General features: G+C 43.6%; 2 protein-coding genes across 2 annotated transcripts in view; one reads left to right on the plus strand and one right to left on the minus strand.

Moving 5' to 3' along the window:
* The window catches only part of COL9A1 (collagen type IX alpha 1 chain), an 87549-nt gene extending 77934 nt beyond the window's left edge, over positions 1-9615 (plus strand). Inside the window, exons 37-38 of the mRNA XM_015097693.4 lie at positions 529-606; positions 8711-9615. Coding sequence (XP_014953179.3) covers positions 529-606; positions 8711-8898 — 266 coding nt within the window. The 3' untranslated portion in view covers positions 8899-9615. The remainder of the gene's footprint in view (positions 1-528; positions 607-8710) is intronic.
* A 1091-nt stretch (positions 9616-10706) lies between these two features.
* COL19A1 (collagen type XIX alpha 1 chain) overlaps positions 10707-25527 on the minus strand; it is a 488172-nt gene continuing 473351 nt past the window's right edge. Inside the window, exons 50-51 of the mRNA XM_042253848.2 lie at positions 19479-19556; positions 10707-19302 (exon numbers count right to left, since the gene is read on the minus strand). Coding sequence (XP_042109782.1) covers positions 19175-19302; positions 19479-19556 — 206 coding nt within the window. The 3' untranslated portion in view covers positions 10707-19174. The remainder of the gene's footprint in view (positions 19303-19478; positions 19557-25527) is intronic.

Below are 25527 nucleotides of genomic sequence, written 5' to 3' on the forward strand. Positions count from 1 at the left end.
TATAATGAATATTGATTTCCATGCATTTTATACCTCGCTGAATTCTCTTATTGTCTATAGCAGGTTTTGAGTTGATTGTCTAGGGTTTAAGAAAACAGTCATATCACCTGAAAGCAGGGATGGCTCAAACCAAATAATAGTGATAAAGTGGGCATGTTTGTATTAATAATGTTCTGACTTCAGTGAAACTGCTGCTTGTGTTTCTTGTTAAGCTTTGTGCCAGCTTCAAGATTGAGATAGATGGACTTTATCATGTTAGGGAAGTAGCTTGGTACTTATTTTATTGAATGTTGTATCAGTGGCTTGTCAGCATCTACTGATGATCATTTGATTTTTTCCCCTTAGATATCTTAATATAATTAACTCGATTTTTGCCTCGCTATGTGCTTAGTAAGACCTAGTTTGTGACAACCTCATGACTTTTTGGTTTCTGAATGTGGGCTTTGCTTTAAGTTGAATTTATGTTTATGCTTTTTGTTCATTTTTATAGACATATAGAAAAATAACATTTCTTTAAATGACACACAGGTGATGCAGGAGAAAGAGGGGATCGTGGCCCCCCAGGAAGAGGTCCCAAAGGTTTGCCAGGAGCTCCTGGTCTCCCAGGTAAGGATGAAGGCAGGATGAGGTGGGAAGTGGTATCGAGCAGGCGGTCTGAACTGGATCACACTGTAAAGTATGGCTCTTTGATTACCTCTGTTTATCATGTGATAATAATGACCGGCATCGATTTTTGAAGACCACCTTTAATGAAGAGTTAAATAGTCTGTAAATCATGTCTGTATTCCTTGAGAGAAGAATACATGTCTTGAAATGTTACTTTCTTAAATAAATACTTTAAACATTGCTGTGGAGGTCCAGCCACAATGCACTTGTTATAAAACTCTGGATGAATGGGGCCCTGTCCATTTCTAGCCCAGTGGTAGTTTCCTCTTTTTTTTTTTTTTTTTTTTAAACTAAAACGTCAGAGCAACAGGAAGACGAATCCAAGTTTTCGGCTATTCATGTTGCACAGGGAATAACTGAAATTTTATTCTGAAAGCTTCTCCTTCAAACACCCGGACCCTCCAGAAACCCATATCCCAAAATAAATAAACCTGCACATTCCTACTCGCAAAAGTCACTCCAAGAATGTAGCCCAGCTGGGTAGACTGAGGTGACACAGTCGTGTCTGTGTGAGAGTGGGCACTCTCACTGGGTGTCTGCTCTCCTTACACACCGGCTACTCTGTGGCTGAGGTCCAGGCTGCCCCACGTGAATCCGCTGGATGCGACCGCCAAGTCCAAGCGCAGAAGCGGCCTCCTGGGGGCTGAAACCCAGTTCAGGTGAAGAGCGTGAATAGCCTGAGCCTCCAGTAAACGCTCTGAGCGCTTCAGGGCCAAGGCTCAGGAAGGCCCCTGAAGTCCCTGAGGAAACCGGTCAGGGGAGGGGACTTGTGCAGAAGGAGGGTGGCCCACACTCCCGCCGTGGATCTGAAAAACTTGGTTGAGGGAAATCAAGCAAAGAAATGATCGTTTTCTAATTCTGCCGGAGGCTTAGGTAGTCAATCATGGCTATAATTGCAGCCCCCAAACATCATTGCTTTCTAATTATCCATTTCATTACTCCTGGTGATCACTTTCTCATTTAAAAGAATTTTCAAAAGTATGAATGCATTTGGAGATAGCTCAAACGCTGTCTTTCTAAAATGGTAATTGGTGGGCCTGTCAAGATGTTTTCACAAGTTGATGAATTTTTGTGATTGGAAAAGGAAGCCTTTGTGATCAGAAAAGGAAAGAAAATCTGGCTGGAGTTGAATGGGACCCAGGGAAGATTTTAATAAACAGTAGTCTGGATTCACTGATGGACGTCTAGCAGAAAGAAAAGGAAAACAGACTTTACTGACGGCTCGTCTCTCTTATCCGTGGTAGGAATAGAGTGTTTGAAGGCTAATAAAATAACATCATTACGATTTACCTAATTATCTATGTATTTGAAGGAGATCCTGACAATTTCTCCTTCTCCCATTTTGTTGACAAATTACAGTTCCTGGATCAGCAGCTTGTACTACTGGCACAATTTACCAAAAATACATAATCATATCTGGTGACTTCTGCTTTCAAAAAAATCTGTTGATAAATCCCATTTTGCATTTAAAAATAGGAAGGTGGAGACCAGCTTGTATTTGTGCAATTTGCATGGTGCCCCGGGACCCTTGCTTGGCCTAGAAGGGGCTCCCTGGGTTTGCTTTTTAGAACACCAGCCATCCGTGTGTGGGCGAGTGGTCAGGTAGGGCAAGTCACCCCCGGCAGCTCTACATGACCCTCAGCTGGTCTTCCTTGTGAAAATGACTACATGTTGGTCTTGGAGTTAAGGCTTAAACCTGATTTGTTAAAGTCAGGTTTGTCCAGGGCTTGGAAGCCTGCCCTTCTCTGTTTCCTTGCTGCATTTTTCCAACCCTCGCCCCTCCCTTCCTGGTTCTACCCATCTGTGGTTTTCTGTGCTTTAGGTACATTTTCGTTGGGGGGATATTTGACATTACTTAGGGTGAAGTCAGTGGAGAAGGCAATGGCAACCTACTCCAGTACTCTTGCCTGGAAAATCCCATGGATGGAGGAGCCTGGTAGGCTGCAGTCCATGGGGTCGCTAAGAGTTGGGCGCGACTGAGCGACTTTACTTTCACTTTTCACTTTCATGCATTGGAGAAGGAAATGGCAACCCACTCCGGTGTTCTTGCCTGGAGAATCCCAGGGACGGCGGAGCCTGGTGGGCTGCCGTCTATGGGGTCACACAGAGTCGGACGCGACTGAAGCGACTTAGCAGCAGCAGCAGCAGGGTGAAGTCAGTTACAGATTAGTTTTTAAAGAATCAAGGCTCACTTTCCAGAGCACGCAGTTGGATCTGTGTCTACCATCCGCTTTGAGGCACCAGCTGGATCGTTGGTTTTGGGTTGGCTCATATCCCCGTGTTTCTGCCTAAACATACTCAGGAACAGTTTCCCAGATCCATCAGGTCCCTGAACAAGAGATTTTGGGGCCATTATGCCTCTAAATCGAGTCCTCTGAGAGTGGGCCCTTGGGAGTGTGGGCTCTGTAATTCAGATATCTAGCTTTACACCTTGACCGTCACTCCCGAGCTTTATGGCATTGGGCTAGTTCCTGACTGGCTCCATGCCTTGGTGTCCCCACTTACAAAAGAGAGATAGTAATCAACAATCCCATCTCCCAGAGAGTCTAATTCTGAGAATTAAAGAACAATCAATCCATGAAAGGAGCCTAAGACAGTTTCTGGCTATAGTGGATGCTCTAGAAATGCCAGTTATTAGAACTATTATTAATGTAACAAATGCAGTTTGTTATTTTGAGGTGACTGAAGTGCAGAGCTGGACCCTGGCTCAGCCTTTGTGGATTTTTCTTGACCTTCTGTCAGTCAGCACTGCCCCTAACACCTCAGACCCTCCGTCCGCTGAATTGCTGTGACTCCAGACCACAAGTGCAAAGCGCTGGTCCCAGGAAATCACGTCACTAAGTAGCTGGGCTGCTTTAAATATCCTTGGGAGAGCTTGGAGTGTGGGTAGGAACGTGATTTCTGGTCCCTCACAATCCTGATGGTGGGTGGACTTTAGGACCCTTCACCAGGGCTGTGTTCAGGGACTTGTCTGGAGCCTTGTAGATAACACACATCTTAAGTAAAGGAGGGAACTGGCAGAATAGGATATTCTGCGACCTGTTGTTGAATCTGGGACTTGGGTCCTTCTAAATGGAAAGAAGATCATTTGGTCATTCTTGGGCTTCCCTGGCAGCTCAGATGGTAAAGCATCTGCCTGCAATGTGGGAAACCTGGGTTTGATCCCTGGGTCAGGAAGATCCCCTGGAGAAGGAAATGGCAACCCACTCCAGTACACTTGCCTGGAAAATTCCATGGATGGAGGAGCCTGGTAGGCTACAATCCATGGGGTCACAGAGTCGGACACGACTGAGTGACTTCACTTTCACTTTCACTTTCTTGGTGCTAACATAGCTGATGTATTGGAAGACGTGCAATACCTTCATTACCGGTCAGTTGTCAGAATGGCTCTGCTCTTTCTGGACTGTTTCTGCCCGCTGTCTGCCCTCCTTCCCTCAGCATGTTCACTGTGAAGTACTGCGTGCCCCTTGGGGGTGTGATGGTCCATCGTCTGATACAGACCTTGGGTTCTTATCATGACAGTTGCAGGGACTGCCGTTTTGGCTGTAGCGCCCTGTCGTCTAAACGTGGACACAGATCGTTGAGTTTGAGTCTCACAGCCAGAGGTGGGCAGGGCAGGTGTGTAAGAGGGGCGGGCTGTGGAGCTGGGCTTCCCGTGCATGGATAGACCCTCCTCACTGAGGAGGATCTGTGGATGTGTTAATACCTGGAAAGCACTTAGCATAGCACCTGGCTTACGGCAACCATTCTGCACCTTTAGTTATTATTATTCCTCCTTTTATGTTTGAGGAAATACAGACTCATGAAGGTCACGGGCCTTGACAAAGATCTCTTGGGTAGTAAGTGACAAGGCCAACATTCACGTGTCCAGGTTCTTGCTGTGATGTGCTGTGATGTTCTTGAGTAACGTGCGGACGGTCCAGGTGTGTGCTGAGTCTGTCTTGCCATTCTGGCCCCTGACTTTGGCACATTTCCTTTTCTGCCGCTGTCCCAGAGCTGTGGGGACCACACTGAGCAAGGCCTCTGGGACCTTACACCCTGCCCCCTGCCCTCACCTCTCCTGTGTCTGTCTCTTAACAGAGACCTTTGGGGAGTGTCTCTCCACCAGTAACTCTTTGCCTGTCGCCACTGAACTTATTCACTGGGGACCAGTTGCTTCCCACTCTGGGGATTTGAAGAAAAGATATTTACGAGTGGGCCCTGACTTCGTGTATCTGAATGTGCTGGGAGAACGAGGACCTTAAATGATGGTTGTGTGTGAACACGAACCCGGATGTTAGACTGACTTGCACTTATTGCACCGGGTTTCCTGTTCAAGGTTTGCAGATAGATGAGCTTTGCCTGTGGATCCCGAGTGAAGAAGTTCCCAGGCAGAAAGAGCACACTCGCTTTAAGCTTAAGTCTGTGTGTGTGCTTTCTAAGTCGCTTCAGTCATATACGACTCTATGCGACCCCATGGACTGTAGCCCACCAGGCTCCTCTGTCCATGGGATTCTCCAGGCAAGAATACTGGAGTGGGTTGCCACGATCTTCCTGACCCAGTGATTGAACCCAAGCCCTTTACGTCTCCTGCGTTGGCAGGCGGGTTCTTTACCACCAGTGGCACCTGGGAAGCCCGGGCTTGAGTCTGGCATAGTCATTTACCCCTGTTCTGCGGCTGTCCTGTCTCCACTCTTTTACTGGGGTGTGGGGATCTTACGTAAACAAACCACTTTATACACGAGTTCCTGGAGCATATGTGCTTTGTCAAGCACTCAGAACAAGGTGAGAAATGTAAGAAATTCCCTATTGAACGCTGGAAATGATTTCCATGTTTTGTTTTGTTTTTAAAGCCTGTGTCTTAGTCCCTTATATTGCACTGCAGATGTTGTTAGGGCCGAGAGGCTGGGCCTCTGTGTGTGTAACACGACTGCCCTCTAGTGTTAATACAGAGAATTACACAGACATTCATTTTTTTAAAAATCATGAAAGGTTTGGCAGTAACATTTTATAGGTCCTTGAAATTTCAGAAAACTCTAAATATTAGGCTGCTAGTGTAGCTCAGACACCCACGAGGGAGGCAAAGCAGAGTGAGAGCAATTTCAGTTCGTGCTTTCTCTTCCCCGTAAGAGTTGAAAAGAGGTTTCTGCCGTACAACTATATATATATACACACACACACACACGTTGCGTATGTAAGCATATATATGCATATGTGCATAAGTATACACATACCCCCTCCCTCGTGAACCTCCCTCCCGCTCCTCCTCCCGTTCTCCTCCAGGTCGTCACGAGGCAGCCAGCCGAGCTCCGTGTGCTATACAGCAGCTCCTGCTGGCTGGCTGTTTAGCGTGGTCACGTTTGTGTCAATGCGGCTCTCTTCCTTTCCCACCCTCTCCTCCCCCTGCTGCAGGACCATGCTTTTTGAGCCCTGAGGGCCAGATGGCTTCTGCTGCAGCCCAGACCTGTGCTTTGTAGTGCCGAGCTGCCAGGGCAATGTGCAAACAGCGGACACGCTGTGTCCTGATGACACTGTTCACAACCCTGCCATTGGCTCATGGGCTGCCGTTTGTCCAGCCTGACCACTTAAAGGCATTTATATCTGGCCTCTCTTTGTAAGCCTTAAAAGACCAACTCAACCTTTAACTGTTTCTGTGCCAGGAAATCTGAACAGGCTCTGCTTAAAGGCAGGGTTCTGCTAAAGCCTTGTCAACAGAGGCTGTGGGTTAGGGGTAGACTTTGTCTTGAGAGGGAAACACAGAATTACCTGCTTCATCACTTGTTGTAGTCAAATGAAGGCTTATGAGATAAATGAAGGGAAATTACTTATATCTGCTTGTCTACAGTCTTGAGATGTATAAAGCTTCGCTATATTTTGTCCTGTAATGTGGCTATTTGTGGACCTAATAGTAAGTATAATGGGAAGAATGTTATGTGTAAAGCAGTGTCTCTAGTGTAGTTTCCTTCTAAAAGTATGTGGGCTGTGTAATAAGGCAGCTAAAAAAGACCAGATCACTGCAACAAGACCAACAGAAGGCAAATGGGATAAATAAGGTTTTTCTGGGCTCCAAAATCACTGCAGATGGTGATTGAAGCCATGAAATTAAAAGACTCTTACTCCTTGGAAGGAAGGTTATGCCCAACCTAGATAGCATATTAAAAAGCAGAGACATTACTTTGCCAACAAAGGTCTGTCTAGTCAAGGTTATGGTTTTTCCAGTGGTCATGTATGGATGTGAGAGTTGGACTATAAAGAAAGCTGAGTGCCAAAAAATTGATGCTTTTGAACTGTGGTGTTGGAGAAGACTCTTCAGAGTCCCTTGGACTGCAAGGAGATCCAATCAATCCTTCCTAAAGGAGATCAGTCCTGGGTGTTCATTGGAAGGACTGATGTTGAAGCTGAAATTCCAATACTTTGGCCACCCGATGTGAAGAGCTGACTCATTGGAAAAGACCCTGATGCTGGGAAAGATTGAGGACAGGAGGAGAAGGGGATGACAGAGGATGAGATGGTTGGATGGCATCACCGACTCAATGGACATGGGTTTGGGTGGACTCCGGGAGTTGGTGATGGACAGGGAGGCCTGGCATGCTGCAGTTCATGGGGTCGCCAAGAGTCGGACACGACTGAGCGACTGAACTGAACTGAAAATAGGGACAGAAAACTAAAAACTGCCAAGAAACAGGGAAAGGAACTAAATCTAAGTGAATATAATTGAACATATAGATTTTGTTTTCACCTTTTGGCTTAATAGCCAGGTTAAGACTGTGGACACGAGGAGAAATGAAAGTGTTAGTCACTCAGTTGTGTCCGACTCTCTGTGACCCCATGCAACCCACCAGCCTCCTCTGTCCCTGGGATTCTCCAGCCATGGCAGGTTGCCATGCCCTTCACCAGGGGATCTTCCTGACGCAGGGATCGAACCTGCGTCTCCTGCGTATAGGCAAATTCTTTACCATTGGAACCACCAGGGAAGCCCGGACCCAAAGGAGGATCTCTGTAAACACTGTGTTATCCTGGCACAAAGGATCCCTTTTACATGCCTCTGGTATCACCACCTTTGCAGGCATCGTGTGACAGCATGCTGGTGCAATGGAGAGAATGTTCGCAGAAATGTGTCTCTTTGTTATGGGGTCTGTGACTCCACGCCTCACTGGTTTAGGGAGGAACCAAACAATCTTTGGACTTGACAAAAGAAAGAAACCCCCACAAGAGCTTAGGGCACTGTGTCGTTCCTGTTGGGGTATAGCTCTGATGAGAAGGATTTCAGGGAGCTTTGTGGGGTGCATTGCACAGTCTTCTAAGAGATACGAAGCAATAATTTTCTAACAGTCATTCATCAGGTGCATTCAGGCAGAGAATATAGTTCTAAGGCAGGCATCATCCATCTTGTGGATGAGGAGACAGGGAGATGAGTGACTCGTATGGCAGAGCTAGGCCTTCCAGCCACCTGTCTGCATCTTCCAACCACCCAGGGGCACGTCTCCCTGCCTGGAACTTGATCACCCTCTAGAAATAAGGGTGGCTGCTACAGGAGCGTGGTCTGAAGAAATACAACGTGAGGCGCAAACGCGAGTTGGCGTGTATGATTTTAAATCTGCTAGTAGCCAAGTTAAGAAAGTCAGAATCAGGTGAAATTCATTTTAATGATTAATATACATATGATGATGGAATAACTGTTTAACCCACTGGGTCCAACATAATTTCATTATGTAATAAGTACAAACTGTATCGATGAATTATGAAGAGATTGAGGTCCAGGTGTGTTTGGCATCTGAGTCGGCTTGTTCCTGGGCTCAGCAGACGTCTGTGTGGAGAGGCTGCTGTATCTGGCAGATGGGAGAGGGGATGAGAGATTCTGGGGTCTCCTAACACTTTTAATTTTTCAGCGACTCAACTGCCATGAAGGGATCCTGTCCCACCATCCAGATCTGGTTTGGCCATCCCGTCGTTTCTACGAGCGTCTCTCCAGGCCCTCTGCAGACGCTGCTGGGCTGGGGAGGGGCCCAGTGCCTCCTGCGTCTGCGGGTGTCCTGCTCACAAGCACGCCCTCTGTGTGTTTCAGGTGACCCGGGTCCTGCCAGCTACGGGAGGAATGGCCGGGACGGCGAGCGAGGGCCCCCCGGGGCGGCGGGCATCCCTGGTGTGCCCGGCCCCCCAGGTCCCCCGGGCCCCCCTGGTTTCTGCGAGCCAGCGTCCTGCACCATGCAGGCCGGTCAGCGGGCATTCAACACCAAAGGTCCCAGTCAGTGAGGGGCTTGGTGGCACGCGGCTGTCGGTGTACACCACGCCTGAAGGAGGCGCCTGGGGGAGAGACGGCCCCTTCAGTGGTACCCTAGAAGTCCCATCTGAGCATCAGGTTTAGGACAATGGTGCTATTCAGCAAATCCTCTCTCCTTTCTCTTTGAGGGGAGCCACAGAGCAATGGATCAGACAGACAGACAGACAACACCCCTCCCTTTGAGTGAATCGGCAGTCCCGTCCCCAGGCGCTTGAACTCGCGTGTGCTATCTGTGTGTGGTATGTCACGGCCACTGTGCCAATAAACAGAGACCGCGGTTTGGTTTACCTCAGTTGCAGTAGTTCTTCCATGTTGCAGTGAGCGCGTGTCCTGAGACGCTCGTTCCAGCTCTGCAGGGATTTACCAGACTAGCTAAGAAGCGGCCCCATTCCTGTCAACAGAATTGGTGCTTAAGATCCCCATCACTGCGCTCCTGGGGACTCTGCAGTTGCTGTGCCACTTGAGGTGGTTTCCTTACACCCGTGGGGTTCTCAGCGTCAGCTTGCCTTTCTGCTGAACTGTCCTGTATCCAAACCCATTTGTATTTTGGGCTCGTCCACATGAAAGCAAAGAAAGAATCTTAATACCCCACCGTTCAGTAGTTTTATTGATGAGATTATTTATTTTCAAGGTTTGAGGTCACGTCTCTGGTTGTACCAAAGAAGCAATAAATATGGTTTCTTACTCTCTTGCATGTTTTTTTTTTATAGCTGTGTTCAATGAAAAGGAGTCACTTACAGTTGTTCAGATACGTAAAGCTTTTTCTGCAGGCCTGTGTTTATAATGTTAGTGCTTTGTTCTGCAGAGAAATTAAAAAGCCCTTACTGCTCCCCAGAGGGTGTGGCCTTGTGACAGAGTTCTTTGTGTGTTTGTGTATGGTGGGGGTGGAGCGTGGCGGGTTGGGGGAGGTGGTAGGGGAGGTTTCATGGACCTTTTAGAAATAAAATGAGAGTTCTGAACCCATCCTCCAGAAAAATGTACGAACGCACTTGCACAAATCTGCTTGCATGCTACAGCAGATTGCCCGGGCCCCCCAAGTCCAGCCTTGCTCGGGTTCTGGGGGAGAAACTGCTGCCTTCATTTCAGTGCTGTCCTGTTTAGAACGTCACTGCACAAATGACTTATCTTGTACTCAATTTTTTCTTATAAGCTGTATAAAGGCAGCTCAGCTAAAGCACTGTATTCTTATCAATAAGATAGGTATTGCCTGGCCCCTCCAGCACTCCGTTACTATGTACATAATCACACTGGCCTGCTGTTTTGTCAACATCTGTGTTGACTATCGACCAGCCTTAACATAGTTTGTGTCACAGGGCGTATGATTACCTGTCCCAGGCCAAGCACAGTGCGCCGGTCAGGATCTTCTCCGTTTATGGAACTATGTTCTCTCAAGTCAAGGAGAGTGAGCCCTGATAGGTGTGATGCCTCACCTCACTGGTGAAGCATTTCTTCCCTCAGCTGGACTCCCTCAGCATTTTAAAATCTTAGCCCCATTCGTTTGGTTAAATCAATCAACATGTAACATGTATTTGGGTTTCTTTAAAGCCACTCACAGCCTTGAGTCCCGTGCTCCTGGTGTGGACTGTGTAAGGGGAACAATTCCAGCTTGGTTGTGTAGGTCAGTGCCATCTACATGCCAGGGAGGACGGTCCTCCTCCTCATGGAAGAGAGAATCTTTGCAGACGAGACAGTGGTCATAACTACTTACATGATCTCCACACGGATGGCGAACCTTTTCAGGTGCTGTGACATGTAATCCAATAAATGCAAAGAAATCGCCTTTATTTTCACCAAGATGGTTTTATTTTAACTGGAGTGACACAGTCAGATACAACAAAAGAAAAATTAGATGAATAAATACATTTCTCAGTTCCGATAAATAGGTTTATCAGATTCATAAGAAAATTTAAAAAAAATAAAATTTCAAGGAAAAGTTGAGTCAACTGTTCTACAGACTTGATATACAAAAGGCTGTACAGCAAGCTCCATAGACACAGCAAACTGGAAACCACCACTTACAAAGCGATTGTGCGAAATGAGCACATCCCCAATGGTGGGAGTAATCCATCGTAAATCCAGTTCAGAAACAGCTTACAGAAGCAGTGTAGACTTGATGGAGAAATTGCAAAGAAAACATCTCACTGATCCTCTCCATGAAAGAATGTTGATAAATCCTGAATTAGACCAAATCTCTCTCTCCAGCAAAACAGAAATCCTCCAGACCTCAGGGAAGTTGGAAGGTGTCTGAGTTGCTGAGAAAAGTGTGGAGTAATTACAGGTGGTTAGAAACGTGCGTGTTACTTACTCAAGGGCTGATGATCTAATTCTAAGCCAGTGCGTCTGTGACACTGTGACCTGATTTCCATCCCACAGATCTGACAGGTTGGGTAAGAACTGTGGAAATCACTTCCCGGTGACTGAGCACATAAATTCCCCAGCACAGTCTGGGATCATTGACTTTGTCTAGCAGAAGGGGATGAATGAGTAGTTGTATCAGTTTCTTGATTGATTTTATTATTTATGAACACACTATTTCAAGCTAACTACATGAATATTGCTATCCTTAAACATCATAAGTAAAATCTAATTTACTTGCAACCTAAAATAAGCTTAATGTAAATCCCTGCTTTAGAAGATAAATCTCTGTATTCTTTAATTTTTGGCTGTTACAGCTTCTCTGATAATTAACATGTCTGAGTTTAAAAATAAACTAATACAGGGGGAAGATCACTAGGAATACATACAGTCACACTAAATATCAAGAAAATGGTTTTTAAACATTTTCTGGGAGCCCTGGCAAAAGGTGTGAAAAGCCGATATTAAGAAAAGCACTAGCCAACAAGTAATCCTGCTGTTTACAAACAGGGAATGGATGTAAATTATTTAAAATATCTTTTTAGAAAAAGAACATTTGTTTTCAATAAATATAGGTCAAGTCTCTCTCTCTCTCTTTTTTTTTTCCTAGAGTAAAATTGATACTTTTCAGCTATGTACTGACTCTTTGTTAGTGAGTTTGATCTGGGACATGGCAGTATTAATTCATATGGCTCAGTAAATATTAAATCAGAATTGGTTTACCATAAGAACATATGACTATAGATACACATGCCCAAATGCTCTTTAAAGAACTAACTAGAGGAAGTATAATGCATCAATTGGTCATACAGTTTAATGTATCTGGTTATCAGGAAGAGGATGCTGACTGATCCTAGTTTTGATCTTAATAAATGGGAATCCATGCTAACTTTCCCCATAACGGACCCTTCACATCTCGCTCTTGAGGCCAGATTTTCTAAGAATACCCACAAAGAAAGCGAATGATGGGAACTGGCTCCAGGGAACTTTCTTTTAAGGTTTGTCTGAATTTGTCTCTGGCCTCCACGTTGAAGATTTTTGTGCGAAAAGACTTCAGACTATCCTGTAGAGAGCACACGGCTACTTTACTCTTCATGATGGACCTGAGGGTGAAGATAGTTAAGAACTCTGTAAATCATTTCTCAGTCTAAGCAGGAATCTAAATCCGCTGGCAGGTTTTGATGGGATTCATTTCTGTTAAAGAGACATGCTGTGTATTTAACCTAATGGCCCATCTCTCAGGATGGAAGAGCTTATGTTTCTGAGAAAAGTTAACTCTGACATTTCTCATCTTGCTCAAGCCCACATGATTTAGTGAGGAAATCACCATGTGCGACCAAAGTCACAAAGGCCTGGATATTCTCTGGTTTCTGCTTTTAATTCTCATCCAAATTCATCAGACCAAGCTTTTTATGAGCTGCCACTGAGCTGGGCTGTGAATGTAATTCTTACAAGCTAAGTGTGGATTCATGTGACAAACGGAAGTATGATTACGAGCGTGGTATTGACATAAGCCCTGCAACAGGCCAGTCTGCACGCTTCTTGGCTCCCGTGGGCTCATGGTTGGGAGGTGAGAGTGCTTGCAGCCTCCCTGTGGCTGACCCCCGTCAGCAAGCCTGAAATGTGGAGCTTCAGCTAAAGAAGCGATGCTGCTAACAACCGCACCTCAGGACTCCCTGATCGAGGGTCAAATCCTTTATTGCTGATTAACTGACAAACTCATTCTGCAACCCAAAAATACAGGATTCAACTCCTCAAAGCAGTATAACAACGTGGGATTTAGCATAAACCTAGCGCCATTCCACTTAACAGCAGTATGTTGGATTAAACCTTACGTAGCTTGATGAGGTAAGACAGACAACAAAGAGAATGGACAAAATGCACCCAAAGTCTTATTTTAAAAATAAATAGTTTAAAAATATGTCATAAAACAATCTGAATTTAAATACATTAATGCACTGAAAAATATTTACCCCTAAAATGTACTTTAAATAAAAGAGCAAAATAAAATGTTGTGATGCAGTTAGCATCTTTACACCCATATGCTTATCCTTGTCAGGCGACACACACCCTTCTGATAAACTCAAATCTTACTAACTACCCCTAAATTTAGTGAAATCTCTTACTTTATTAGTATTCTCTTTTGACAAATTCATGAAGTAAGTAGCTAACTCCTGGAGCTGTAACCTATATCACTCACTATTGGCTCTGAAAATGAAAGTTGCTCAGTCATGTCCAACTTTTTGTGACCCCCTGGACTATACAGTCCACGGAATTCTCCAGGCCAGAATACTGGAGTGGGTGCTACTGCTACTGCTAAGTCACTTTAGTTGTGTCCGACTCTGTGTGACCCCACAGACGGCAGCCCATCAGGCTTCCCTGTCCCTGGGATTCTCCAGGCAAGAACACTGGAGTGGGTTGCCATTTCCTTCTCTAATGCATGAAAGTGAAAAGTGGAAGTGAAGTCACTCAGTCGTGTCCAACCCTCAGTGATCTCATGGACTGCAGCCCACCAGGCTCCTCCATCTATGGGATTTTCCAGGCAAGAGTGCTGGAGTGGGGTGCCATTGCCTTCTCCGACTGGAGTGGGTAGCCTTTCCCTTCTCCAGGGGATCTTCCTAACCCAGGGATTGAACCCAGAGTCTCCTGCATTGTGGGCAGATTCTTTACCTGCTGAGCCACCAGGGAAGCCCAAGAATGCTGGAATGGGCAGCCTATCCCTTCTCCAGGGGATCTTCCTGACCTGGGAATTGAACCAGGGTCTCCTGCATTGCAGGCAGATTCTTTACCAACTGAGCTATCAGGGAAGACTATTGGCTCTGAACAGGGCATTTTTTTCCATTTAGATTTTTCTTAGACAGCTTGGTTTTATAAGCCTGCCCTAAATTTGAGAGTCCCTTGGACTGCAAACTGATCCAGTCAGTCCATCCTAAAGGAAATCAGTCCTGAATATTCACTGGGAGGAATGATACTGAAGCTGAAACTCCAATACTTTGGCCACCTGATGCGAAGAACTGACTCATTTGAAAAGACCCTGAAGCTGGGAACGATTGAAGGCAGGAGGAGAAGGGGACGACAGAGGATGAGATGGTGGATGGCGTCACCGACTCAATGGGCATGAGTTTGGGTAAACTCTGGGAGATGGTGATGGACAGGGAGGCCTGGTGTGCTGTGGTTCATGTGGTCACAAAGAGTCAGACATGACTGAGCGACTGAACTGAACTGAACTGAAATTTGAGGTAAATTTTTGCTATTCTGGGTCTGCTCCTGTGGATGAGTTTTCTCTGTGTACACCTGGTTTTTCATCCAATTTAACTAACTCGAGCAGTTACTCTGGCACAATTTTGCTGAGTGAAGTGTTTGGGGTACTGCTCCAGCCACAGCACACAAGACTGAGGTCATTAATCTGTCTTATTTCCTGAGACTCCCAGTAGTTAAACACGTTTCATGTCATGAATGCTACCTTTACCAGTCAACTCATGAGTGAATACAATTCAGTGGGCTATTTCAGTTTGAAACAATAGGCATAAAAGACAAAAATTCAATTCAGTCTCTACCTCTCCCTCTTGGAAGGCTGTGTAAGCTGTATGAGAGAGGGCTATAACAGGGGGTCCAAGCCTCCACACTAGTGTTTAAGAATGGACACTGGGAAACAATGACATTAAACTGTGTGTCTGAAGAAGGTGGACACGGACAAATGTGAAAAATAACAACAAGAGCAATGAAAAAATGTGCAAAACTATTCTGAGACGTCACTGGAAAAACCTTAAGCATAACTTAACCTGGAAATTCTCAATATCAGGATATTGCCAATGTTAGGAAAGTTTAAATGGTATTTTGAAAACCCGTGTTTCTTATCTTAACTTTTGTAAATAGTGATACATTTCTAAAAATATATAATTATACAAATCTAATTGTAAACTTTTAAGTGCTTTGAACAATATGAAGATTTGGACATTGTCTAATTCTATGTATGGTCTACTTCTTGGGATAAGCTAAATTCTTTTATTTGCCAAAAGAGACTTTCTATCCTGTTTAATAGGTAGCATGATTACTCAAGTGTTTTCATGTTACTCACTAAAATATGAGGGTAGCATACAAACTGAAAATACTACATTTTCCAGTTAGCTAGCCATATAAATATACTTATGAAATAAAACTGAAACAGTCAACAAATCAAATGTGATTGTGCCTGCTTCATGAAGATACTTGAGGTGAGAAAAGCAAAAATTAACAAAAAAATTACAAAACATAAATCAACAAGTTATTTACAAAAGTAAAAAAGAGTAAGTGCAAAAGCAAAGGTTTTGATGGAGTTTTCTACTCAGCTGTTTCTAGCCTTTCGTGTTTCTGCAAATCTGTTCAATTCTTCTAATAGAAATTGCTTAAGACACCATCTTGTGGACAAAAAGTGATATATCACAGGTTCTCCGCAGTGGAGAAAGACTGCAGAAAAGCTCAATCTTATTTAACTCCTAAAACATACTCCTAAGAAATCATTTTAAAATCCAAACATCAAATGACATCTTTCACAGATAATATATCTTAAGATAATTACTGATGCTCTATCATAAAAGTGTCTAAAATTTTAAAGTTTCAACGTTATGAAACATAGAAATAAGCATATAGGATTATCAATACTTTAAAGTCATTAATTAAACTACTTTGATAACAAGGTGAAAATTTTCAAAGGTTAAGACTGGTTGTGTTTCTGTTACAGTTATGAAAAATGGTTAATGTCTTCAGCAGAAAAGAAGAATAACAAAGTCATGAATTATTCTTCCTTTTTCTAAAGGCCAAAAATATTAAGTGAAGTCAAATCTTATTCTTTGCACAGAAGGATTTCTATCTGACAGTGTTACCTGATCTTGACACAAAATGTTAGACTGGAATTCAAACATACTTCTGTAGGGCAAACACACAACTTGTAATTGCCATCATGTGTGTGCGTGCTAAGTGGCTTCAGTCGCGTCTGCCTCTTTGCGACCCCATGGACTGTAGCCTGCCAGGCTCCTCTGTCCATGCGATTCCCAGACAAGAATACTGGAGTGGGTTTCCATGCCCTCCTCCAGGGCATCTTCCCGACCCAGAGATTGAACCTGCGTCTCTTGTGTCTCCTGCATTGGCAGGCAGGTTCTTTATCACTTGTGCTACATGGGAAGTCTGTTGCCATCATGGCCTGCAATTACTTTGTATTTAAACATACTTTGTTGTGTGGAGTCCAGACAAGAGATAACTCATGAAATGCGGCCATTCTTTTTCTCTGCTGTGGACACTGCTGACTTCTGTGTGGAAGTGAACAAAGGTTCTGGAATGGAACAAAATGAGACAAGAGAGCTGGCCACCACCACAGCAGTTAGGGGAAGTCTTCGCACCCTGTTTGGGGCCTTAATTATCCACTTTCTTTTTGTTAAAAGAATCAGGCAACTGCCAGGTCTTCACTTTACTGGTGCTGTGTTTGCTGGGCGCAGCCCTTCTTGCTGCTCTTTGCTGCATCTCCTGCACAGGTAGCCAAGCAGAGTTCATTCCGTGTGATGCAGCTCTTTCCTCTGGTTATGCCCAAGTAGGACTGCATCACACATGTCACTTGTCTAGAAAGGACCTGAGTCACTGTGACAACTCAAGTTTATAATTGGCATCAACTCCTCAAATCACCTGACTAAATCCAGACCCTTGAAACAGGAATAAACCAGTCCAGCATTAATGGAATTTAGAAAAAGAAAGGTTCTGAAATACTTAATTTGTAAAAAGGACACATGAAATATTCTCTGGAATTAAAATGAGCAGAATTTGTAAAACAAGAAAATGAACTGAGTCTTCTTGCGTCTGTGAAGGGATCGACTCCAAGAAAACAATGCATTGATCACCATTGACAAGAGTTCACGAAAGCAGTAAAATGCTAAAATAAATACTTCTGGATTAACAAAGAAGCAAAACAATAAGCAAACATATGAAATATGAAAAAATAATCTTTGAAAACCTATAAAATGTTTTTAGCTTTATGACAAATTCAAGTAAATTAATAAATGGCAGAGGAGTTGTAAGCGTTCAGAAAATTCAACAAATTAAAGCTCCACAAATTAAAAGCTCAAGATATACACATAGCACCAGATTTTAGACCTCTGTACATTTTGTGGGGATAAATGATCATTTTACTAAGAAAATGTATATGTATATTCTGATTGTGTCAGTCTAAAACACAGCACCATTGTAGGTATTGCACAGGAAAGAAAATGAAGGAGAAAATAAATTTAAAATTAACAACACTTGAAATAAATAAAATGACCTTGGAAATGAAAATAAATAAACTTGGAAGTGAAATATACAGCATCTTTCAACATGAAATAACAAAAAGGTTGTACGTATGCACAGCCATGTACATAATACCTGACCATCAGTTCATCCAACTATAATGAAAACCAGTTCAAACCCCGGGTGCATTTGAACAAAGCTGCCTCCATGGAGGCATGCTGCCCACAAGACCACCCTCACAGCTTTTCACAATCTGCCCCAATGGCAGATGTCTGGGGCGGGGTGGGGGCTGGGAGGGTGGACACTCTCGGCATCCCTAGGACCCGCCACTCAGATTTCAACAACATCCTCCTGCCCGGCCCCAGGAAATCATTTTCAACCAACAGTTTCTCAAAATAATGTACGGCCGGGCCATGAAACTACCATTCGGCTGTTTGGTTGGCAATCACACGTTTTCATTCCGGGTCAGAGGATGTGGTCTGGGCAGTGTCTGTGCCCCTGAAGTGCGTGGACTCTCACTCGGTCTCATGGATTTCCTTCACGGCCCTGAACCTCTAGCTGCAGCTTCTGAGAAGCATCATTCTTCCTATAAGCTTCCAGGCTTCAGCTTGTTGATATGCATTTGTGGATACCACACGCTCACCTTCTAGCACAAGGAGGTTTCTTTCCAGTTGCTAGAAGTCCCATCCTTTGTTATGATGGATGGTTCTTAATGTCTGAGAGTCTTGAGATCAGAAGGCTAATGGACTTGGGCCCAAAGACTCTGCGAGGCCCTTTAAACTTTGAAAGTACTAAAGACAGCTGGGTGCCTTCGCCACCAGACACCTCCCAAAAATATCAGCTTTCCGTTTCCCAAATGAGAAACTTGGCAAAGGGGCCGCAGTGCTGGGCCTTGACTTCGCTTCTTCTTTCTTACGCAGGACACACTCATTCTGGTGGGACCACTTTGACTGGAGCTCATTACACAGGAGCAACAGAATCATTTCAGTAGTTGGCTCTGGTAGGATTTTGGGCTTCCTGATAAGACAGCCTCCTGAGTTTTCTTCCAGAATCTAAATTATGAAGGTCTTATTGCCTATCTATTTCTCTACATAAGTAGAATGGATAAAGGATGGTATAAGAATTCTTAAGCTATAAAAGTAGTCAAAAACATTCAGCAGGAGCAATGCACTATATCAAAAAAGTTAATGAAATTGTCAGCAATGATAGTAAATTTAAATACCAAGGAAACTTCCAGATAAGTCTGAAACGTTAAAATTCAGAAATGAAAGGCCAAATACAAGTTGATAAGACTACAAAACGTACATCACCATCAGTCTACTAAATCATAAGATATCACTTTCTCTTAAAGATGAACAAATGATAAAATGTGCTTGCATATTTCATAGAAAACCCTGAATAAAAATCATAATAATGGTGAAGCAAGACATGGAATGAATTTGGAAAAAATTCTAAAAAGGCTGATATCGCAGTTACTATAGGAATAGGATTTCAATTTTTGTTTTTAATGTCTGGCCTACACCAAAAAAAAAAAAAAAAAGAAAAAAGAAAAAGTCACCCACGATCACGAGGGTCTGACAGTATTTAGAAAGCTCCAACAGCAAGGAGAGGTGACTGGCATCAAGTCTTCCTGGGGTGTGGTTACTTCCCACCTGTTCGCTGTCGGGCATGTGAAATGGGATACAGGCAATCTTCTGGGTTACATCTTCCACTAGGTCCTGGGGGGCCCTGGGGCCCTGGGGCACCTGGTGAGCCTGGCAAGCCCGGAGCTAATGAAATAAAAGACCCCATCGGAATACAGGTCAACATACAGATCTTCCTCCCTCCCTCCAACCAACATGAGTCATTCAGTGTCAACTGGAGCAACACCAAAGGGCCACAAGGAGCAGGCATGGCTCCGATTTTTGGAGGCTGGCTCATGTTGCGAAGATAATATCACTATTACCTGAAGTCCCAGGAAGACCCGGGCTCCCTGGAAGCCCAATTCCCGGTTCCCCCCTTTCTCCCTTCTGTCCTCGGTAGCCTAAGGAGGAGATAAACAAAAAGAGAGACAAAAAAGTAAGCGTGTTCTCTGATTGATATGCATTCAGGAGATACTTTGAGGTGAACGTGGAAAATATACCCAGTGGAATATCTCCACACATTTATATCTGAAGACTATGCTACAGACACTCAGGACAATACTGGATGCAAAACAACAGTGGCCTGAACAATATCCTAAATTGATACATATTCAAATGTGGAAAGTCACCAGGATTTCTTTTCTATAGCTGACTTTCATCTAACATATGTGAACAATAAGGAAAAGTGTTTGTAGTTAGGTAGGTCATTTGAAAGTACTCTTCCAAATCTCTATTTAAACATTTCTGCAGTAAAATAACATTTACTACCTGGGGTGTATTTAATAGTTCCACCCAGTTCCCACTATTACAGAGACCTTGTTAAGCTGACTCTCACTAAGTCATCTCAGTGAGTGCTTAATATCACAGGCTAAAAAATTAGGAAGAAAGAAAAATAACTGAATAAATATGAACTTTTCATTAACAAGGATTAATAACATGGAACATAATTCCAAAAGAAGAATATATCTGCTAAAAGCTATGTATTTGGGGCTGGTGCATGGGGATGACCCAGAGAGATGTTGTGGGGAGGGAGGTGGGAGGGGGGGTCGTGTTTGGGAACGCATGTAAGAATTAAAGATTTTAAAATTAAAAAAATAAATAAATAAATTCAGTTCTCAGATTTTAATATAATGCAAAATAAGATTATTCCACATGAATCTCAGTGCATATGAGGTGTCATAAAACAAGAAAAAATAATTTATGCATTTGTAAATCACAGTAACATTTATATGTCTCCTGTCAAATGTTAAAATGTATTTGTACAAAGCTCTCATATCATTAGGTTAATACCGGCCTGCTATTAATAGATAAAGGTGTTGAACTGCACAAAGCACATGAGAAATTTTTACTCCAATTTCCTATTAAGATCCCAAGCTCATTCCTTATGAAGTCTTTCCCAAAGCCATAGGGTCTTATTTTATAATTGTTTCACAACAAAATTTCATACAGGAATGCTAATAAGGTCAGTAACAGCTTCCCCATTTTTCTAGAATATGTGTTTCACCCCTTTAGGGCAGGCCTCTTCTGAAATTTGGAACAGACTTGAAGGCTGGTCTGTCTGCAAAGAGACATGTGCCTGCATGGCCTGTCGGTGCAGGATGACAGTTTGGTATCAGTGTAGCTTCTGTAGGAAATCAGAAATAAAACAGCAGCAGTGTTCTAACCCAATGTATCTAGAGGGTCTCGTCACTGAAGAACTGTGTTTGTTGTAGTTTTTCAGGTGATAGCCTTGGAGATTTCCATTTTGACTCTCGGGGTTTATTTCTATGTAAGTCAGTGCATTTATATGCATGCTGGAAAAATGAGGTCAGATAAAGAGTGTTACTGGCATTTGGGAAGGATAATTCTTCACGCAGGGCCTTGCAAGCTGTTTGAAGGCCTTATGCGTTTTTTGTCCTGCCCCTGATTGACCACTGTGTCCTTCGTCATTTTGACACACACACGCCTCCCACTTCCTAAGGCCCCTACTGTTATCAACTCTGAAAAGTCAAATCCGTATCAGTCACATGAACTACTCTGTGGGCCAGTGGGTTACAAATAACAGAAGGTTTCCCTCATTATGAACCAATAACAGCTGAACTTTATAAGGTCAAAAGTAAGAACAATCATTCCCAATACTGTCCCTCCAATGTTGATAGAAGCTAGAAGGCAGGATCTGTTTTCTCCTGCTAACTCCACATCTGCTTAGTGTGGAAGGCTCTTCCTAAAATGGATAAGGCTTTGAAGTGGGCATCCATTCTTGAGGATTTTCACAGAGGTGGGAACTCAGCGTGTGTTTGAGAAAAGTTTAAGTAAAGTTCTTTCAGGATTCCTGATCAAGATGGTGAACTGGAAAGCCCTGAGCTCACCTCCTCCCATAGACACACCCAAACTACAACTGCATATGAAACACCATCTCTGAGGATGGATGGCCTGAAGACAGGAGAACAGATGTTCCACCCCCGAGGATCTAAAGGCAAGGCCAGGTCAAGACGGGCGGGAGGCACAGAGAGCGGTCCAGTCAGAGCCACGCCCCTGGCATGCTGACCACAAGGGGAGGGACGCCACAGACGAGAAGCTTACCCCGAGGAGCGGGGGTCCACGTCCCTTGTGGGGCTCGCCAGCCTTGGAGACCTGCCCTGGGAAGACAAATTCCCATAACAGCTGTCTGTGAAAGCCAGCAGGGCCTATCTCCAGGAGGGCCTGAGGGCTGTGGGAAGGCAAGCCTCCATCCTTAAGGGCTCCTGCACAAGCCCACTTGCTCTGAGTCCCAGCACACAAGCAGCAGCTTGAAAAGCACCTGGGTCTGCTTTTCAGGGGCACTGCATCCTTCTACTTTTTAATTTATTCATCCCATTAATTTTTGAGAGTTTGATATTGAAACTCCTACTAAAAATCTTTATCTGTTTAAAAAATAATTGTAATACATAGTGGAACTATATGTAACTTTGTTATACATTTTCCAAGTCTCCTATAAGTGTTTTATCATATTTTCATAATTTAAAAAATGAAAAAGAAAGAGAAAAAAACACTTTCTAACCTGAAATTGCCAAGACTTTGCTTTTTCTTTTTTAAAATCATGAACAGTGTTGAATATAATTAATTAAGTTTTTTTCTGACTCTATTAATATGATCATAAATAATTTCTTTCCTTTATCTGGTTATGAGGTATATTACATTAGTTGATTTTTAAATGTTAAACCAATTTTGCCTTCCTATAATAAAACTTGATCTTGAAAGAGTAGAAAAATAAAAGCATCTGGGTCATATGAGAAAGTGGTTCACTGACTGATTTTAGAGCCTGTGACAGAGGGGCAGGATGCAGTGGACACCGTTCTGAGGACAGATGTGCTGGTAAGTACTGTGTTCTCTCTCTTTCCATCTACTTGGCCCAGTGCCGGTGGGCAGTGTTCTGCCACTCCCCATCTGCCTAGCTACAACACTGTGTGCCTCTGCCCAGCATTCCTTGAGGAATTGCCCTGCCCAACGTGTGTGCCCCGGCCAGTCACTCCAAAGCAGCTCCTGTTCCACTCAGTGGGCAACCCCGGATGGCATGGGTGCCCCCCAAAACAATTCCCACTCTTAGAGTCTGGCCCCATATGTCAGTGTGTCTGTCACAGTCACGGCTGGGTCTTGCTAGGGACAAATCCCGCCCATCAGTGCCCCCAACAGCAATCATGACCCAAATACAGCAGGAGGCTGCATAAGTCCCACAGGGGATACCCTGGGAGCACCCTGCTCTGGGGTCCAGGGGGCATCGTGCTCTTGGACCCCACAGTACACCTTCCATGTAAGGCCACTTTTTCAGACCAGGAGATGTAGCTGATAAACCTAATACAGAGAAACAACCACAGGAAGTTAGGCCAGCTGAGGAGATAAAGGAATACCTTCCTCATGAAAGAATAAGATAAACTTCAAAAAGAGAAGTTTTTCTTGAGAAAAATGGAGATAAGCAATTAACCAGATAAAAAGTTCAATGTAATAGTCATAAAGATGCTCACCAAACTTGGGAGAAGAATGGATGAACCCAAGGAGAACTTCAATGAAGAGATAAAAAGTATAAAGAAGAACCGTTGCAACTAAAGAACACAATAACTGAAATGAAAACTACTGTAGAGGGAATCTATAGCAGATTAGAGGAAAGAATGAATCAGTGATTCAGAAGACAGGGTAGTGAAAATCACCCAGTCAGAGCAGGAAAAAAAAAAAAAAAGAGAGACAAAAACTGAGGACAACACAAAGCTTACTAACATTTACAATATAAGGGCCCCAGAAGGAGAAGAGAGAGAAAGGGCCAGAAAGCCTGCTTAAAGAAATAAAAGCTGAAAACTTCTCTAACCTGGTGAAGGAGACAGACCTCAAAGTCTAGGAAGCATGTGCATGTCTGCTAAATTACTTCAGTTATGCTTGACTCTTTGTGACCCTAGGCACTGTAGCTCACTAGGCTCCTCTGTCCGTGGGATTCTCCAGACAAGAATGCTGGAGTGAGTTGCTGTGCCCTCCTCCAGGGGATCTGCCCAACCCAGGGACTGAACTCACGTCTCTTACATCTCATGCATTGGCAGGCAGGTTCTTTACCCCTAGTGCCACCTGGGAAGCCCCTAGTAAGCATAGAGAGTCCTAAAGAAGATGAACCCAAAGCGATCCACACCAAGCCATATTATGAATAAAGATCAAGAGTTAAAGAATCTCAAAAGTAGTAAGGAACAAAAAACTAGTTAAGTACAAGGAAACACCCATAAAAATATCAGTTGATAGAAGAAATGGATGAATTCCTAGACACACACTCTTTCAAGACTGAACCAAGAAGAAATGTTACTTGAATAGACCAATCACTGTTAATGAAATTGAATCAGTGGTTAAAAAAAAAAAAAAGTGCCACAAAGTTCAGGACTTCACAGGTGAGTTCTACAAAACATTTTATGAAGAGTTAACAGTTTTCCTTCTCAAACTATTCCAAAAAATTGAAGAGGAAGAAACACTTCTAAACTCATTCTGTGAAGCATTACTCTGGTACCAGAATGAGACAAAGATGCCACAAGGAAAGAAAATTACAGACCAGTATCCCCCCAAAAACATAGATGTGAAAACTGCAACAAAATATTAGTGAACTGAATGTAACAAAATATTAAAAGGATCATACATCATGATTGAGTGGGATTTATTCCAGGCATACAGGATGGTTCAATATCCACAAATCAATCAATGTGATCTGTACTGTTCTGTCTAGCCACTCAGTCATGTCTGACTCTGCAACCCCATGGACTGCAGCACACCAGGCTTCCCTGTCCATCACCAACTCCTGCAGCTTGCTCAAACTCATGTTCATCGAGTCAGTGATGCTATCCAACAGTCTCGCCCTCTGTCATCCCCTCTTTCCTGCCTTCAATCTTTCCCAGCATCAGGGTCTTTTCCAATGAGTCGGCTCTTTGCATCAAGTGGCCAAAGTATTGGAGCTTCAGTTTCAGCATCAGTCCTTTCAATGAATATTCAGGACTGATTTCCTTTAGGATGGACTGGTTGGATGTCTTTGCAGTCCAGGGAACTCTCGAGAGTTTTCTCCAACACCACAGTCCAAAAGCATCAATTCTTTGGCACTCAGCTTTCTTTATGGTCCAACTCACATCCATACATGACTACTGGAAAAACCATAGCTTTGACTAGATGAACCTTTGCAGGCAAAGTAATGTCTCTGCTTTTTAATATGCTGTCTAGGCTGGTCACAGCTTTTCATTAAAGGAGCAAGCATGTTTTAATTTTATGACTACAGTCACCATCTGCAGAGATTCTGGAGCCCCATCAAATAAAGTCTCTCACTGTTTCTATTGCTTCCTTATCTATTTGCCATGAAGTGATGGGACCAGATGCCATGATCTTAGTTTTCTGAATGTTGAGCTTTAAGCCAATTTTTTCAGTCTCCTCTTTCACTTTTATCAAGAGGCTCTTTAGTTCCTCTTCACTTTCTGCCATAAGGGTGGTGTCCTCTGCATATCTGAGGTTATTGATATTTCTCCTGGCAATCTTGATTCCAGCTTGTGCTTCATCCAGCCTGGCATTTTGCATGATGTACTCTACATATAAGTTAAATAAGCAGGGTGTCAATGGAACCAATCCATTGTTTCATGTCCAATTCTAACTGTTGCTTCTTAACCTGCACACAGATTTCTTAGGAGGCAGGTCAGGTCATCTGGTCTTCCCATCTTTCAGAATTTTCCACAGTTTGTTGTGATCCACACAGTCAAAGGCTTTAGTGTAGTCAATAAAGCAGAAGTAGATGTTTCTCTGAAACTCTCTTGCTTTTTCTTTTTTACTTTATTTTACTTTACAATACTGTATTGGTTTTGCCATACATCAACATGAATCCGCCACGGGTGTACATGAGTTCCCAATCCT

This window comes from Ovis aries, chromosome 9 (assembly GCF_016772045.2).
Source record: "Ovis aries strain OAR_USU_Benz2616 breed Rambouillet chromosome 9, ARS-UI_Ramb_v3.0, whole genome shotgun sequence".
NCBI lineage: Eukaryota > Metazoa > Chordata > Mammalia > Artiodactyla > Bovidae > Ovis > Ovis aries.